At 46.6% G+C, this 19,022-nt stretch overlaps 2 protein-coding genes and 1 pseudogene across 2 annotated transcripts; 1 reads left to right on the forward strand and 2 right to left on the reverse strand.

The window, feature by feature from the left end:
- Positions 1-761: 761 nt before the first annotated feature.
- IQCF5 (IQ motif containing F5) lies at positions 762-2,671 on the reverse strand. The gene is made up of 2 exons (XM_012652924.1): positions 2,623-2,671; positions 762-1,216 (listed from the first exon to the last, which is right to left on the reverse strand). Exons 1-2 carry the CDS (start codon positions 2,624-2,626, stop codon positions 774-776), a joined length of 447 nt encoding a protein of 148 aa, XP_012508378.1. The 5' UTR covers positions 2,627-2,671; the 3' UTR covers positions 762-773.
- Positions 2,672-6,019: 3,348 nt separating this feature from the next.
- On the forward strand, positions 6,020-9,056 carry LOC105806759 (annotated as a pseudogene).
- A 7,409-nt stretch (positions 9,057-16,465) lies between these two features.
- IQCF1 (IQ motif containing F1) lies at positions 16,466-17,199 on the reverse strand. The gene is made up of 2 exons (XM_012640093.1): positions 17,188-17,199; positions 16,466-16,926 (listed from the first exon to the last, which is right to left on the reverse strand). The coding sequence occupies exons 1-2, from the start codon at positions 17,197-17,199 to the stop codon at positions 16,480-16,482; spliced, it is 459 nt and encodes a 152-aa protein (XP_012495547.1). The 3' UTR covers positions 16,466-16,479.
- Between the last annotated feature and the right edge of the window lie 1,823 nt (positions 17,200-19,022).

The following is a 19,022-nucleotide window of genomic DNA, read 5'->3' on the forward strand; positions in this document are numbered from 1 at the left end:
CAAGTAGCCAAAAAGTGACAGCAACCCAAGTGTCTATCTGACAGATGAATGAATAAAATATAGCATACACATACAATGGAATATTATTATTCAGCCTTAAAAAGGAAAATGTGGTATTGTTACAGTATGGATGAACCTCAAAGACATTATGCTAAGTGAAATAAGCCAGTCACAAAAAGACAAATATTGTATGATTCCACTTATATGAGGTACTTAGAACAGTCCAATTCAGAGAGACAGAAAATAGAACGGTCATTGCCAGGGGCTGCGGGGAGGGAGGAAAGGGAGGAAAGTTATTATTTAATGGGTGCAAAGTTTCAGTTTTGCAAGATGAAAAAAGTTCTGGAGATTGAGGTTAATGATGGTTACACAGCAATGTGACTGTACTTAATGCCACCAAACTGTACACTTAAAAATGATCAAAATGGTAAATTTTGTTATATATATTTTACCACACTTAAAAATTTGTAAAGCAAAAAAGGATGACACAATCCTCCATGTTGCACAACTACAGGGGGCGCAATTTTACATAGTTTCCCTAGAGTGGGTCAATTTAGGGTCAACCCCAGCCCTCCTACCTATGGCGGACCTTGCTACTCATCCAGGACTGGGGCTCTTAGAATCCACCGCCACGTGGGACGCCAGGCACCTCCTGCTGATTCCTCATAGCTGATTAGTGACATGCCTAGTATTTGCCATCATTAGCTGAAACGATGACCTCCTGATAATATTTCTGACAAAAAGAGCTGGGAACAGAGATATAGCAGACCTGGTCATTCTTTTATTGGAAGAGGTATGCACTGTTGCACCTTACAAGCCTGTGGGCCCAGAGAGATTTCAAGTTGAATATCAAGATGGTTTTCTTTGAGTTCATAATGGCCCTGAATAAAGCCACGGGAATGGCAACTGTGCCAGCGCCAATAGACCTGGATGATGCGGGCAGCATTGAGCAAGCGACAGTAACGCTGACGGGTGTGCCACATGCGGACCCAGGACTGCAGCCTGACTGCGGCCCATTCTTGCCGTGCATAGAACTCCAGCGCCGCCCGCCGCCTCTTGTTCAACAGCTTCGCCAGCATCTGCCTCCACCAGCACTGAATGATCCAAGCTCTGAGGGCCGCATGCAGCAGAGTGCGGCGCACCAGCGTGCCCCGCCACCAGGCCTGGATGAACACAACCGCAGACTTTTCTGTCATGATGGTTTTCTCTTTGGGGCCTTGCAAGAAAAAACAGAGAACACTTGGGATACTTAGGACACTCAGGATGTGCCAGGAAGGGGCTCTGATCCTCTATCAACAACGGCCCTTTCCTGTAAAGTCAGGTGCACTGGACAGGGCAACAGCTGGACCTAGGAGACCAGGTAGGTGTCTCACCCCTGCCACCCTCAGGTTAATGGACATGAACACCTCACCCTGACCTCTGAGTCTCAATGTTCCCATCTGCAAAATGGGGGTACACCTGACCTAGCTGCCTCACCCTATTTTCTATGGACCTTATTGGCCAGTCTAGAGCAGAACACTGTGATTTAGAGGTGAAAGACCTACAGGTTCCACCTGGGCCCGACTACCTATCTAGGATCCATGACCCCTCCCTTCAGACCCCTCCCACCTGCTGGAGAAGTGGCATCCTTTGCTTTGGCCCTGCCTTCTCAACTCTGACTTCGGGTCAAACCCACCACCTACTGTGTCCCTTTACCTCGCCAAAGAAGTAAAAGACTCCTCCAGCTCACACACGTTATTAACAGCTTAGACTTCACTTAACATATACATCAGTACAAACATACATGCTCACACGCACTCACACCACATTTTAGACCTCACCATCCCACCCCTTGGCCCTTGCATTCTCCAAACACAGTCCCCTCTTTCAGCTCTCATCCCTCTGTGGTCTGGGTTCACACTCCTCTGCCTCCCTCCTTGCCACAGTCTACCAGACTCACAGCCTCCGCCTAGGAAGGAAATGGGGAAAAGGACCGCCAAGAGGGGGGGTCAGTCCTTGTTTGTTCCACCCCAGTTTGCCTGGGACATACTGAAGTTGTGCCTATTGTCCTGGTGTGATGAGGACAAGGGCCCCTTTCACTCCCAGGAGTCTCTCTTTGACAATAAGTTGCATGGTCACAGGCCTTTGAGTCACTCCCCTGGACCAAAAGGGTCAGAGATGCCACAAGTCAAGGCTTCCCCCAGCTCGGCAGAGCCTGCCTGTCTACCGCGGGGCCACAGTGAAGGCAGTGGCTATGGTGCCGGCGAGGGCGTTGGGGGTCGAGGCGTATCCCTCTTCTTGCTTTTGCTCCTTCGAGCTCCGTTCTTTCAATGTGATTTCATCATTATCATTTGATAATAATTTAAAATGGTTTGCTATCCTTCCGTGATCAGAGTTCAGGGGGAGAGTATGGGAAAAAGTAAGGGTGCCCTCCCTACCACGAGGTGCCAAGTCAGCCACAGACTCAGCTTCCTGGTTTTGTCTGGGACTTCAGACGAGAGCAGGATCCTCTTGAACTTAGGGAAACTTACTTCGCCCCCTCAGAAAGCTTAAGTGAATCTGACTGCCTCTTACAACGCATTCAATCCCCTAACTTGGGGACAAATGGTCGAATTCCTAATGGTCTGCATTCTACTAAATTACCCATGGTTAGGGGCAAGTTGGTTCCATCACCCTCAGATCTGCACTCTTCCAACCACACAGCTCCAGGAGGAAGAGCGGAGGAGGGGCGGACAGATGACATCACAAGGGCACCTATGATGCAGGCAGCAGGATGGCTCCCAGTGAGTGAATCCATTCCAGGGAAAACCTAGAAGACCTGTCCTTTCTTTCCCTCCAGAATGGCCAGATTTCTAGCTACAAAGAACACCCCAAACATGGACCCATTGGCACAAAGGTATAAAATGATACTCATTAAAACCCAGCTGATATTAATTAAATAGTATTCAGATCACTTAAACAATGGTATACCAAATAACAATGAATTTGCTCTCTATTTGCAGATATAGAAGAGTGTACCATATTTAGTAAGTGAAACATCAAGATGAAAAACTAGATAATCCCAATATAAGGAATTATTTGTACACATGTGTTATAAAGGCATTATCTTAAAAGGAGTGGGGCCTAGGAAGATATACACAAAAATTAACAACCATCTCCTTTGATGAGGATAGTGGAATGGGAGGGAAAGACAAACTCCCTCCCTATGGCTAGACCCCCTGTGCCTGGCCCATCTATGGGTCCTGAGAGAGCAGGACACACGCAGGCCAGAAAACCCCACGAGGCTCCCAGGACCAGCTGGGCCCCATGTCAGGCTCAGATGTGCTCAAGCGCTCTCCTGCCCCTCAGAACCTTGAGGCCACAATCAGATGGATGAGGGCGGCCACTGCACATGTGGAGCCCCCCTCTGTCTGATCCTGGCCACCTGACATTGTGAGGCCCTGGGCCCCTCGGAGTCACAGCCCACAGATCACAGAGGAGTGCATTTGTAGTCACGTGTAGGGTGAGTGTGGGAGAGCCCTGTGTGGGCTATGGGGGATGTAGGGAAGGGCAGGATGGCATTTGAGACTGGGTCAGGTCCCAGGAGGCCCCCATCAACGCGGTGCCTCCATCACCCTGGCTCCAGAGTCAAGCCCCTGCTCACCACACTCCTCTGTCCGTGGTAATGTCAATGCGGGGAATCGGCCCCGCTTCACAGCTGAGGAAACTGAAGTGGCTCACCCACCTCACGGCTGACCAGTCACGGGCCAGCACTGGTCCAGCTCCACTCCACTCTGAGACGTGGCTCTAACCCGCTATACGCGGACTCCAGCATCTCCACACTTCCCCGATGCTTTGGGTCCTCATTGTTTCTAGAAAAAAATCTAAGAAACCTCCATCCAGAATGTTGAAAAATTAGCCAAGCAAAAGAAGCCAGACTCCCAAGAGGGCAGGCTGTGTGGACCCAGGTGTGTGCTGCGCAAGGGCACCGCCACGATGGGGACACACAGCGGCCACCCAGACTTGAGGCCGGGACTGGACGGGGACTATGTGGGTAAGGCAATGTTCTATACTTTGATTATCACTGTGGTCACACATGTATATAAACTTGTCAAAAAATAGATAAAATGTACACCTAAAATGGATACATGTTATATGTACATAAATTATGCTCGGTAAAAGTTGATTTAAATACCTCCATCCATCTTGGTTCGAATGCAGAAATCATCATACTATTATGTAATAGGATCCAAGTGTGTTTGGGGAGCGAGGGGAGGGATAAAGGTCCCTGCACTCCAAGGGAAAGATCCCACATTTCGAGCCCAGTGGAACAAGGGGGCTGGAGCCCAGGAAGGAGGGAGACCCAGACAGGCAAGAGGCCCAGGGCTGGGGCACTGGCGGACATGATGAACCTGGGGGCAGCAGGGTGCTGGGGCCTTCAGAGCCACCAGGACCAGCTCAGACTCCAGCCAGCGGGCAGGGAGGAGCCACCACAGGGGCTGAGGAGCAGAGGGGTGGCACCATCCAAGGTGGGGTTTGGGGGTGTGCTGGGTGAGGCACCTGGTGGGGAGCATGCTGGGGGAGCCTCCTGGAGGCTGGGCTAAGGGACGCAGCACAGGGAGCAAGACATAAGCACCCTCAGGACCACTGGGTGGCCTCTGGCACAGAAGCACCAGCATCCCGGGGCCTCTCCCCATCCTCCCACGCCACCTCCATCATTCTCCCCTCCTCTACCAGAGTCCCCCCAGAGGTCCTCAGCAGACCCCTTCAGGGAGGGGTGGAAAGGAGAGAAGAAAGCAGGGTCAGTGAGGGTCCCAATGGGATCAGCATTCTGCATGTGCTCACAGCCCACGGCCTGCGGAGGGGTGAGCGGGTCTCCTGGGAGTGGGCTGTGCTAAGAGGGCCCCTCCCACCGGCCCCTGCCTCGGGCATTTCTTCTGCGGCAGCTGCACCCCCACCCCCAGATAAGTGACCCTCATATGCAGACCCTGGCACAGCTGTCCCCGCCCCCGGCAGCCCCACAGGGCTGACTGACTGGCTCCTGCACCCTGAGACATCCCAAACCCCCTCTACAGATCTCCACGGTGGTCCGCATCAGATACTATGGTAGTCACCTGTTTGCTGCCTGGCCCCTTCCCTCACTGGTTCCTGGAGGGCAGAGCCTGAGCATTTTTCATGTTTGTGTCCACAAAGGCTACGCAGTACCAAGACATAGTAGGTGAAAAATCTTGTTTGGCAAATGAATAATGAATAGATGGAAAAACGGACTATCTACCCATAGCCCACTTCTCCGCAAAGACCTGAAGCCGTCATGGCCTGCAAGCCTTCTCTCCATTCCTAGAGACAAATCCTGTCATTCCCTCCCCTATCCCCTGTCTCCTGCCCCAGTAAGGGTGAGATTGGGCATAGGCTGGTGCTGGAAGTCCCCAGGTCTGAGGTGAGGAGGCTGGGGCACTGTGGGACTGGGGAGAAGGGTGGCACTGGGAAGGCAGGGGACAGAGAAGGGAGACACCTGGGAGGGAGACAAGAGAGGGCAAACGTGGGGCCTTGGGGTCCCAGAGAGAGAAGTGGGGAGCAGAAAGGAAGGCAGTGAGACAGAATGTGATTTCTCCAGGCTGCAATCAGGGAAGCCCTGAACCCTCAGTCTCCCACCCAAGAATCTCATTGCCCCCCTTTTCTGCCCCCCACTGAATGCCTACTGCCACAGCTAGGAGTTCCTGGCAGGTGCATTTTGAGAATGAGTCCGAGATCCCGTACCGCCACAGCTCAGATCCTGCTCCAGGGCCATGGGCAGAGCACTTGCCCACAAAAGACTCTTTCTCTCTCCTTCCTGGTGGTCCCCAGCCCAATCCTGTCCCACCCTGGGTGACCAAGACTTAGAGTCACAACAGAAGCCCTGAGTTTACCTCACCTGGAGAGACGCCCTGGCCCAAGAGACACATTTGCTTTAACACTGGGTCTCGGGACTGGGAGATATGTAGAGAGTCTCAACATTGTTTGTTTAGGATATTGTGGGAAGTTCATAACTGGGTGATCCTGGGTGGCTAAATGCTACGACAGGATGGCAGACTTGGGTATTCGGTGGGTCAAACCCTGTCTTATGTTAGCTTTTTGGAAACAGACTCTGAGCTGGAAGGATGCATGCAGAAGTTTAACTGGAGAGTGTTCTTAGGAGATGATACACCTCTAAGGAAGTGAGGAACACAATATTGGGCAAAAGGAGACGCTAACCACAACACATTTGTGATGTATTTTCTTGTCTCTTGGCAAAATGAGGCTACAATGACCAGATCACAGCCATGGCTTTAAATTTAACGGGTTTCTTACTGTGACCCCTGATAAATGTCTTCCCCCCAATCTAGATGGAGCCTAAGTTTCAAGGACAAAAAGTACAAACTCCCAGGTAGATAACTGGAAGACATAGCACCAGGTCCACCACCATTTCCACACGTTGGTTCCTGGGCACATACATTCTATCTGTTAGCAGCTGGGCACCAGGTAATGGGCATTGACTTAGGGCATGGGTTGGCATACTACAACCCATAGGTCAAACCCAGCCCACTGCCTGCTTTTGTACATCCTGCAAAGAATGGTTTCTACATTTTTCAGTGGTTGAAAAAATTCAAAAGAATATTTCATGACATCTGAAAATTATATAAAATTCAAACTTCTGAGTCCATAAAGTTTCACTGCAACACTGCCACACTTATATGTTGTCTGTAACTACATTTGCACTACAATGACAGTTAAATAGTTGTGACAGAGACAATTTGTGGCACTCTCCTCACTTCCCACTGCTGCCCAGCACACAAAAATCATCATGGTGCAATTATACCTAAAAAGTTGTTTTGAGTGCCACACATATGGCACTCACATAGGTCACGTGCTATATTGTGACCTATTTTTTATTATCAGTGCAACTCATCACTTCAAAACAAGAAGAGAAAAGTGGACTTTAAATGTCGCACTTTTGAGACAATGGCAAAACATTGTGTTCATTACCTAATGACACTATAGCTATGGTAAAAGAATACAATATTATACATCAACATTACCAGACTAAGAAATCCATAATATTCCTCACTCACAAGAAAGCAATAATTATAAAAGTTAGAAATTTTAAATGGTATATCTCATCATTCTGTACAAAAACAAAAAAATGAAAATGAAACTGCAAGCAAAGTTAAGTTTCCAAATGCCTCATTTGTTAGCCAAGCAGGGAATCTGTTTACCCATAATGAGTTAATTAAATCCTGTTTGATTGTAGCAGCTGAAGAAATGTATCCAGAGAAAATAAACTTAACACTATTAGCCTTTCAATGAAAATCACTGCTCAGAGTTGAAGATGTGGGAACGACATCAACGGTCAATTTAAAAACAAGGCAAATTATTTCATGTGGTTTTTCCTGGCACTTAGTGAGTTGGCAGATGTACCAATACAGCTCGGCTGTAGCTTGCTGAGGGGGTAAATTCCAAGTTTGAAATGACTGAAGACTTAACTTCTAGGAATAGTGTGTGTGAGAACGTAGGTGAGAATATTTGTTGAAAAAGTTGAGAAAATGTTAACTCAATACAATCTGAAATGGGATCTGCCAAGATGTGATAAAACTGATAATAGTAAGAACATATGGAGCGCAAAAAAGGCTTAGCTGGACAAACTTACAAAGCTTAAGTGTAAGGTGCTTAATGCCTATGGTTATTCATTGTATTATTCATCAGTAGGTGCTTTGTAGAAAATGTTGGAATCTATTGTGTTACTGAACCAGTAGTGTCAATGGTAAACTCCACTTGGCATTATTGACTTAACCAACATCAGTTCCATGAAGTTTTAAAAGCTGAATATGCTGACTTGCCCAGCCACTTGCCAGCAGCTTCATGGCTTAAGCAGTGATAAGGTTTTACCGAGAACTTTTAAGCTCAGGGTCAAGATTGATATCTCCCTGTGGAAATTTGAGATCAGCAAATATTACATGACTATTATTGCTGCCCCAGGACACAGAGGCTTTATCAAAACATGACTACAGGCTCATCTCAGGCTGACTGTGCTGTCCTGATTGTTGCTGCCAGTGTTGGTAAATTTGAAACTGGTATCTTCAGGAATAGGCAGGTCTGTAAGCATGCTCTTCTGCCTTACATGCTGGATATAAAACAACTAATTGTTGGTGTTAACAAAATGGATTCCACTGAGCCACCCTACAGCCAGAAGAGATATGAGGAAATTGTTAAGGAAGTCAGCACTAACATTAGGAAATTAGCTACAACCTAGCATAGTAGCATTTGTGCCAATTTCTGGTCGGAATGGTGACAACATGCTAGAGCCGAGTGCTAACATGCCTTGGTTCAAGGGATGGAAAGTGATCCGTAAAGATGGCAATGCCAGTGGAACCATGCTGCTTGAAGCTCTGGATTGCATCCTGCCACCAACTCATCTAACTGATCAGCCTTTGTGTCTCCTCTCCAGAATGTCCACAAAATTGGTAGTATTGGTACTGTCCCTGTGGGCCAAGTGGAGACAGATGTTCTCAAACCTGGCATGGTGATAACCTTTGCTCCAGTCAACATTACAACTGAAGTAAAGCTTGTTGAAATGCACCATGAAGCTTTGAGTGAAGCTCTTCCTGGGGATGATGTGGGCTTCAGTATCAAGAGTGTACCTGTCAGAGATGTTCATCATGGCAATGTTGCTGGTGACAGCATAAATGATCCATCAATGGAAACAGCTGGCTTCACTACTCAGGTGATTATCCTGAACCATCCAAGCCAAACCAGTGCTGGCTACACCCCTGTACTGAATTGTCACACAGCTCCCATCACTGGCATTTTTGCTGAGCTGAAGGAAAAGATTGATCACCGCTCTGGCAAGAAGCTGGATGATGGATTCTGATTTCTTGAAATCCAGTGATGCCGCCATCGTCGATATGATTCCTGGCAAGCCCAGGCATGTTTAGAGATTCTCTGATGATCCTCCTCTAGGTCTTTTTGTTGTTCACAATATGAGACAGAGAGTTGCTGCAGGTGTCATCAAAGCAGTGGACAAGAAGGCTGCTGGAGCTGGCAACGTCACCAAGTCTGCCCAGAAAGCTCAGAAGGCTAAATGAATATCATCCTAATACCTGCCACCTCAGTCTTAATCGGTGGTGGAAGAATAGTCTCAGAATGGTTTGTCTCAATTGGCTGTTTAAATTTAATAGTGAAAGACTGGCTAATGATAACAATGCATCATAAAACCTTCAGAGGGAAAGTAGAACGTTTTGCAGACCATTTGGGGAGTTTTTTCATGTGGCAGTTTTAAGTTATTCATATTTAAAATCAGTACTCTTTAATGGAAACAACTTGACCAAAAATCTGTCACAGAATTTTGAGACCCATTAAAACAAAATTTAATGATAAGAAAAATTGACTGGCCTTGTTTGTATGAACCATCTCTGGACTCTCTAGTGTGTTTCATTGATCTATGTGTCTCTCCCTTCACCAGTACCACAGATTTAATTATTATTGTAACTTTGTAATAAGTCTTAAAATCAGATAGTATGATTTCTCCAACTTTATTGTTCTTTTTCAAAAGTGGTTTGGCTTTTCTAATTCTTTTGATTTTCATACAAATTTTAGAATTAATTTGTCTATATCTATAAAAATCCTTCTGGGATTTTGATTGGAATTATATTAAATATATAGGTCAATTTTGGGATAAGTGACATCTTTATTGAGTCTTCCAATCCATGAACACAGTGTGTTTCTCCATTTATTTAGATCTCTGATTTTTGTCACCAATGGTTTGTAGTTTTCCAAATATAGATCCTATACCTAAGAATTTCATTTTATGGAACTATTGTAAATAGAATTGTTTTTTATATTTAAGTTTCCAGTTGTTTATTGTTAGTATATAGAAATAGAATTTAATTTTGTGTGTTAACCTTGTTTCCTGCAACTTTGCTCAATTCTCTTATTTATTCTAGAAGATTTTGGGGTTTTGTTTTGTACTTGGAATTTCTTACATAGACAATCATGTTGCCTGTGAATAGAGGTAGTTTTATCTCCTCATTTCCAACCTATATGTGTTTATTTCTTTTTCTGGCTAGAAAATAGGACTCATGAGAGAAAACATCCCTGCCTTATTCCCAATTTTGTTGGAAAGCATCCAATCTTTTACCGTTAAGTAGACATTAGCTATAGGATTTTTACAGATGACCTTTATCAGATTGAAAAAATTCCTTGTAGTCCTAATTTGTTGAGAGTTTGTGTTACGAACAAATGTTGAATTTTACCAAATGTTTTTTATGTTTCGATTGATACAGCATGTGGTTTTTCCCCACACAAGGTTACTACTGTGTCACAATTTCCTACAATATTCAGTACAGAATATTGTACTGCTGTACAGGTGTGTAGCCTAGCAGCAATAGGCTACACCATAAGCCTAGGTGCATGGTAGGTTGTACTGTCCAGGCTTGTGTAAGTACACCCTATGATGTTTCCACAATGATGAAATTATCTAACAATGCATTTCTCAGAATTTATCTCCATCACTAAGTGATGCAGGACTGTAATATTAGATACTTTTTTATATAATTTTTGCTGCTAAATTGGATTTACTAATATTTTATTGATGACTTTTTGCTTCTTTCTTCATAAGGTATATTGGTCTGTAGTTTCTATTCTTACATTGCCTTTGTCTGGTCTCAGTATCAGGGCGATGTTGGCCTTATAAGATGAATTAGGAAGTGTCCCCTCTTTTTTTCTATTTTGTGGAAGAAATTATGTAGAACTGGTGTTATTTATTTATAAAATATTTGATAGAACTTCCCAGTAAAACCATCTGGAAGGTTTTAAACTAAAAATTCAACTTTTTTAATAGCTATAGGATGATTCCAGTAATTTATTTCATCTTGTACAAATTTGGGTAGTTTTTGGTTTTCAAGAAATCGATCCATTTCATCAAATTAATGTGTGTATAGTTGTTTCATAGTATTCCTCTGTTATCCCTAGTGAGTACCATGGGAAGCTCTGATGCTGAAATGACGCAGCAGAATTGTCCCAGTCTGAGTCCAATGGCCAAGTCTCTATTCATTCACTTGGGTCAGCGATTGTGGGTCACATTTGGAAGAGCTTGACCTTGGGCAAAGCAGGCTCTTCGCAGCTGAAGCAATCCCTGAAGGAGCTAAAGGCTGCAGCTGGCACTCAGGAGCTGAGACCGCAAGCCTTTGTTGAAGGGGAGTCCATGTCCACCACAAGGATGACCTGTCTAACCCAGTCCAAGACTCTCATTTTTAAATAGATGAATAGTACTAATTCACTTTTGTTGATTTCTAATATACACGAACTTATTGCCATCTTATTTTGTGCTTTAAATCTATCATTTTTTCTTATGATTCATTTTTCTTTTCCTGTCTTTTGTCAATTAATTGAGCTTTCAGTGAGTCTTGAGATTGATGATTTTTTTCCTTCTACTATTTTAGAAATTGTGTTAGTTGCTTACCCATATCTGCATCCTCACTTCCTCGCAAAAGAACAGATTTTATTGGCGTTGGCAACATGCTCACTCAAATGAATAGCATTGCTCAGCTTCCCTTGCAGCTGGTGTGGTCATGTGATGCTTACTGGCCAATGAGATGTCAGCAGGAGTTGCTGGGTGAGTCTTCTGGGAAAGTTCTTGAAGGAGGCCGCCTGGGCTCAAATGGGCCTTTTTACCATTTCACCTTAACCCTCTTCTTCCCTGAAATGTAAACACGATGGCCAGCACTCCAGTAACCACTTGAGAGCTGGAGGACACGGGTTACCTCCCTAACGTGGTGGAAGGAGGGGGTGACAGAATAGTAGGTGCTTAGTCCCGTGATGACACTGTGGAGCTGCCACAGCAGGCCTGGCCCGTCCTTGCTCAGCCTTCTATGTGATGTAAAAACAAACTTCTAGCTTGACCCACTGTATTTTAGGTTTCTGTTTTAGTCAAACATAATTTCTAAGTTACATAGAAATTCTATACCTTATTCCTTTTCTCCTATACTTACACTTAAATTTTAACACATATTTTATTTTGCATCGTGGAGCATCTGGAGCAAATCAGTGTCACTTGTGCCCCAAATCAGGTAAGAATATTAGCCCAATTTCCATTTCTCCAGCCACTGCCTCTAGCAACCTCCTATGTTGGTATCATTTGAGATACTATACATATTTTTATAGATATATACATATTTTAATAGAAGAATCTTGTTGGTCATGACAATACATTTTGGTGGCATCTATACTCATCACTACTTCTTGTGTCATTCTCTTGGATTCATTTTTCTTTGTCATGGAGTTAATTTCCCAGAAATACTTTCAGAGACTTTTGGTGTAGACTAAACTAAGAATTAGTAAAAATGTCTTTGAGTTAATAAAAATGCCCTTCACTTTGCCCTTACACTTGGATGATGTTTGGGGTAGTATATCGTTCGATGCTCAAGTTGATTTTCCTTCAGAGCATTAGCAATATTGCTTCCCACTCTCCTGTTGCACCCAGTGCTGCTGCCGAGAAAGCTGGTGTCTATCTGAAACATCCCCTAGGAGGTAATTTGTTGATTTCTTTTCCTCTTTAAATATGTAAGCATTTTATATTCATCAGTTAGTTATGACATCATGGAGTGCCATCTGTTTTCCTTCACCTTTTAAAGGAAGTGAGTCTCTTTAAACTCTGGGAAACTCATCAGTGCTTTCAAAGTTTCTGCTCCATCTCTGTCGTTCCTTTCTCAGAAATGCACATTCAGCCATGACTGAAACTTCTGGACCAATGCCCCATCTTTCACTTCTTTAATCTTTTTGTTTCTCGCCCTTCTGTGCTGCAATCCAGGAGGATTCTTCATGTCAAAGTTTCCACTCGCTAATCTGCACTTATATGTCCCTTCTGCTATTCATCCCATCTTTTGGGTTTTAATTTTGACAATCACGATTCCTTTCTAAGGTCCATAAGTGGTTTTTTAATAGTGATTTATTCCTTTGTACCCAAGATGTCTTCTTCCATCCAACGAGGATAGTAATTTTACTCTTTAAATTTTCCTTCTTATGTCTTTCCCTTGGCTGTCAGATTTCCGCCTTCCTCCAAAGCTTGCTGATGCTTATCTGAGTACTCATCTTTGTGTTTTATTTCCCCGTAGCCGGCCAATGAGTGCCACATCCCTGACTCCATGGACTGCAGGGGAGATATGGGATAACACCTGGATAACATTTGCAGTGAGTTTATAATTATTTGCTTAAAAAGATATTTTTTCAGACAGTAGGAGTGTGGCTCCCCTCTCTCTTTGCACCCCATGTTGCTGCTGAGAAAGCTGAAGTCAATCCGACTTACTCCTTGGTCAGTAAACAGTAGGTCTTATTTCCTCTTTAAAGATTTTGATATTTTATCTGTAGCAGTTGAGACTGTGCCACATGTTTTGGGTTCCTCCTGTTTTCAATCATCTCGGTGCAATTGGTCAACTGCCTTTAACTGTGATTCTTTCTAATGAATCTCTTAAAAACTCTCCTCAATGCTGAGAATCCTCTCATCAGTGCTCTGAACCTCCCTTCCCTCCGCTCTCTATACTCAGGAGCACACATCCAACCCACACTGGAGCTTCTGGGTCTTCCTTCTCTGTGGCGTGGGCTGTCAGGGGTGGGATGTCGATGGGTGGTCCTCTGAGCAGGGGCCTTGCTGTCCGCTGGCACCAGACCCTGCCATGTCTCCCCAGGCCAGTCACAGATCCCCCTGGCCACAGGCTCTCCCTGGCCGACTGCACAGCTCTGCAGAGAAATCAGCAGCTGCTGCTCTGTGTGTGTTCCCACCCGACCCTCCTCCCCTGGGTCCAGCTGCCAGCCAGGTGGAGGGACTGCATGGCCACTCTTGCACCTGCCTAAGGCCTTTTTAGAGCTTCAATTTATTGTCTTTCAGTCTTCACATATGCCTTCTGTCTGTTAGGGATTCCACATAATTTCAGTGCACTGAAGGCCCCGTTCTTATATTTTAGATACTACTAGAGATTTTTTAAATTAATGTATTTCTTTTCTGTTATTCCTGTGAATTTGCAGTGAGAGAGGGAAGTCTAAGCTTGACCCTGTGCTTGAACATTTTGATCCATTTTTTCATGGACAATTTCTGGGTTTTTGTTGTGGTTATGTTTCCTTGAGATTTGGGGTGAAAACACTGAAGTAGATTTTAGGCAGTGGCTGAGAATTTCCTTCTGCAAATGGTTTATTTCTATTTTTTAATTGGAAATTCAGTTTTCTCTTGTCCTTGCCTTTATTTTGTTTTTTCCTCTCCTTCCTGAATCATTCAACCTGAGAGGCATTAGGCTGGGCAGTGCAACGTAGGTGCAGCTGGGGAAAGAGCCATCACGGCCCAGAGCCAGGTGAGCATCCCAAGGGGGAGGAAGCGTTGGCACAGGAAAGATGCCCAGCACGGCCCCGGCAGTGGAAGGAGGAGTCCACACAGGCACAATGTCTCACCAGTAATGGGTATCATATCCAGCGGGATGAGAACGGCATCCTTGGCAGCAGAGGAACTCAGAACTCGTGCGCAGTGAGGAGGATGTCCACACAGAGAGCATCAGGCCAAGCTGGGTACAGGGCATTTACATGGATCGGCAGACCAGTGAGGGAGCCAGGTCCTGAGCGCCACGTGTGGCGTGTCAGAGCTCAAGCACAGCAGGGGCAGTGTCTGTGTGTGTGAGAGGCCAGCAGCGGCCACGGGAGGGTAGTTGCACACGGGAAAGATCAAGTGAGAAACTGATTGAGGATAATGGGAGCCAGGAGTCGCACCTTAGATATAGGAGTTAGAAATATGGAAAGGAACAAACTAGAAAGAACTCTGATTTGGGGTTGGGATTGAAGGTATCCGTGTGAACTCATAGATTTCAATCTAGATACAGAAGTGAACTTAGACATGTGTATTGCTTGTGCATATACACAGCATGTATTCCCTAGCCCTGTCCACTGAGGGGCCTGGAGCAGGGGACCTTGGCAACAATGGGCACACCTCCAGGCTCTGCTGGGCCTTCCCAGTTGGCCTTGGAATGTGCTGCTTTTTCCATGGCCACCAGCATTTAAGGTTTATGGATGTGACCTCTTTCCTTGTTTTGTTGCTGATTCTGATTTTTTTTTTTTTTAGGTTTCTTGAGGTATAATTTACAAATTAAAGTTGTATATATTTAAGGTGTAGAACTTGATGTTTTGAAGATGCTGAATTTTTATGGTACTTGACATTCACCCTGAACAGTGGGGATCATTAGTCCAAGCTCACAGCTCAGGAAACTGGGTTCTGAGAGGCCACATAGCAGCGGGAAGCAGAGCCAGAGATCTGACCTAGGACAGAGCTCTTTGCCCTGAGACACTAAACCCAAGACAAACGGAGGCAAGGGGAAAGAAATCCTTCTGAGTGGGTGGGGGAGACCCAGGCCCTCAGTGAGACACAAGGGCAGAATGTGGCAGGATAGAGCAGGAAATACAGAGCCCACACCCAGGAGCAAGACAGAGCGCTAGAGCGCAAGACATCTGGGCAGCATCACAGAACCTCTGTGAGCCAAGGGACCAGCTCACCAGGGCAGAGTCAAGGGAGCATGGCTGGACACAGAGCTCTGAGCTTGCAGCCTCAGTGGAGAATGACCCAGATCCCAGACTCCTCCCTTTCTGCGGGGAACCACAGGACAGCAGTGTCCACACAAACAGAGGTTCAGACCTTGACCTCTAAACTGGCCTTTGATCATCACCTGGGGCCCAATCCCAACCCCAAGTGGCAGCATTTCATAGGAAGGGATGTTCAGAGGAGCCAGCTCTGCCTGGACCAGCCCCTGCAGAGGCTGGGCCTGGGGAGAGGGTAAGGGAGACAAGACTAATGCTTCCTCCCTCCTGGTTCCGTGATAGCCTGACACTCACTGGGGCTGGGCTGGCAGTGGAATGTTTCTCCCCGCTCTCTTGCCTAAGGAGCCATCCACATAGGGTGGGTCTGGAGGAGAATGAGTCCTAGCTAGCAGGCGCTTGAGGAAAGGGATGGATGGTGTTTGCTGTGAGAGTGAGAACTTGGGTTGTGGTCTCTAACAGCTTCCAGTTAGGGGCTCAAGATTCTGACTTAGAAGCTGAGTATGAGGATACAGTCCCCAGCTAGGCGGGGAGACAGGATTCACAACGCTTGGGGTGGGCGGGCTCCTCTCAGTCATGGGGGTGGGGGAACCAGCTCTGAGCAACTAGACCCAAAAGGGTGAATTCTTGGAGAATATGCTGCCATTGTCTTGGCCACCCTCCCAAAGGCTTCCACTATACACAGTCTTAGGGAGAGCGCACCATTTACATAGGCCAAACACGAATGATGCTCCCTGGAGTTGGCCAAGGGCAGATCTGTACCCCCGACTTTCCTACCCGTGGCAGACATAGCTAATCAATCGCAGTCTCTGCTCAGTCTGGACAAGGGGCTCAGAATCCTTCTGCCAATTCCTCAGAGCCGGTATATGAGATGCCGAGTATCTGCCATCAGTTGCCCTGACTTCCTGGAGCTTGTCAAACAGAGAATGTCTGGAAAAGACCACTTCAGTCCTTTATTGGGAGGGGAATACACTCTGTCACAATGTAAGGCCCAGAGCCCAGCAAGATCTCCAGCTTGAGTTGCAGCTGGTTGGCTGTGACTCTGTATTGGCCCTTGATGAGACCCCGGGAGGCACAGGAGTGGCACCTCCAGTAGGCCTGGATGATGTGGACAGCGTTGAGCACCTGGCAGTAATGCCGGCGGACGCGCCACATGCGGGCCCAGGACTGCAGTGTGACTGCTGCCCACTCCTCCCGTGAAAAGGACTGTAGCACTGCCCGCCGCCTCTTCCTCAGAAGCTTGGACCGTCTCAGCCGCCACCAGCACTGAATGCTCCAGGCCCGGAGGGCTGCGTGCAGCAGCGCCCGACGTACCAGTGTGCCCCGCCACCAGGCCTGGATTGTTACGACTGCTGTATCTTTGTCAAAGACCTTCTTTTGGTTTTCTGGGGGCTTTCAAGAAAAAAAGAAGGACATTCAGAGAATGCACCCCACCCACTTCAGCCCTAGGTGTGCCAGGAAAGGCCCTGATTCCCTGTCAACAATTGTCCCTTCTGAAATTCAGGAACACTGAGCAGGGTAACAGCTGGACCCAAGAGATGAGGTAGGTTCCCCACCCCTGCCACCTGCAGATTAATGGACATGGACACCTCACCTCTGAGTCTCAATGTCCCCATCTGCAAAGTGGGGGTACACCTGCCCTAGCTCCCTCACCTGGTTTTGCATGGGCCTGGTTGGCCAGTCCAGAGGAAGAACCCTGTGATCTGGGGGTCAAAGGGTTACCATGTTCCACCTGGGCCTGACCACCTACCTGGGATCCATGACTCTTCCCTTCAGTCCCCTCCCACCTGCTGGAGAAGTGGCATCTTTGCTGGTCCTGCCCTCTCACCCCTGACTCCAGCGCAAATGCACGACCTTCTCTCTCCCTCTGTCACGTCGTAGTATTCAAAGTTTCCCCCACCCCATAATGGTTGGCCTCTCTTGTTTCTTCCCCATTTTCACTTTCCTTGACTTTCATACTTTAAATCTTAATTCACAAGCAAACATACATGCACGAGGTCAAACACTCTCTCTCTCTCTCTCTCTCTCACACACACACACACACACACACACACACACACACACACACAGTTCTAACTAAGTCAAGCTTCCCCCGTCTTGGTCATTCCACTCCACAAACACAGCCCCCACAGCCCCAGCCCTGTGTCGTCTGGGCGGTCATACCTTTACAACTTTCATATTAGCCTGCTCCGCTCTCAGTTTCTCAATCAGAGCCAGAGTTTTAGCCTGAGAAGGAAATGGGGGAAAAGACAAACAAGGAGTTTATTTCCACTCTTAGCTCAGGACCGTGCAAAAGACACTAGGACACAAGGATCAGTGACATCCAGGTCAGGGCTCCTCCTACCTCTGCCTGCGCCTGTGGGGTTAGTGGTGCTGAGGCTGGCTTCTCTTTCTTCTGAGACTCATCTTTTTTAGGGAGATTATTTTTACTTTTATTCTGCTGCTTCTCCTGCAGGCGGCATTAGAGGGAAGGCAAGTGAGGCTGCTGTCCCTCCCTCTCCATTCAATAACCTACACATCCCCAGCTTCCAGGGTCCTCAGAGTCTCCAGTGGCCAGGGCCCCTCATCCTGAGAGATCCATGGGGACACTTCTGACAAGCCCAGTGTGCCCTTGGTGTCCATGAAAGAGAAACAGAGCTCTTTCTTACTCACCATTGGTCACGCATGGATTGGGTGTAGATGGTTCGAATCCCCTCAGGTCTGTGTTCCTCAGCCATGGCACAGTAGGAGTGGAGGAGGGACACTGCCGATGTCATAAGGGCAGCTATTATTCAGGCACCAGATGGCTTTTAACAGTTGAGCCCCCTCCAAGGAAAAGACAAAAGTGCTGCCCAGTCTTTTCTGCCAGAAATGGCCAAATCCCTAACTTCAAAGGCAAGACACTAGAAATACTGGCCCATTGATATAAGCCGTATTAAAACAGTCAGTCTTTGGTAATAACATTTAGTTAAAATAACTTAAATAGTCATTACTAGGGGACTGATTTAATGGTTTATAGTCCATTTATGCTATAAAATACTATGTAACTTAAAAATAATGATCTGTATTACTGATGAGGAAGCATATCCAAAATGTGTATATAAAGTGAAAAACTGCAGATTGTTATTATGACCCCATTTATGTGAACAAAACTATGTGGGAACATAATTAGACACATATGTGTAATGAACACAGAGGGGAGAACAGTGTGCACGCCCAGCTATTACCAGTGATCACCTGGGGAGAGAAGAGCTGAATTGCTGACTCGTGTCTAACCCACCCACACGGTGCCCAAGGAACCCCGCGAGCCCCCCAGGGCCAGCCTGGGCCCCCTCTCAGGCTCAGATGTGCTAAGTGCTCTCCTGCCTACTTCTGTCCCCCTCAGGGCCTCGAGGCCACAAGTGAATGGATGAGGGTGGCTGTGCATGGGCGGGGCCCCTCTCTGCCTGATCCTGGCCTCTGAAGACCCACCTGACATCGTGAGGCTCCGGGCCCCCCAGAGCCACAGC

The sequence above is a fragment of the Propithecus coquereli genome, unplaced genomic scaffold, assembly GCF_000956105.1.
Source record: "Propithecus coquereli isolate 6110/MARCELLA unplaced genomic scaffold, Pcoq_1.0 Scaffold1, whole genome shotgun sequence".
NCBI lineage: Eukaryota > Metazoa > Chordata > Mammalia > Primates > Indriidae > Propithecus > Propithecus coquereli.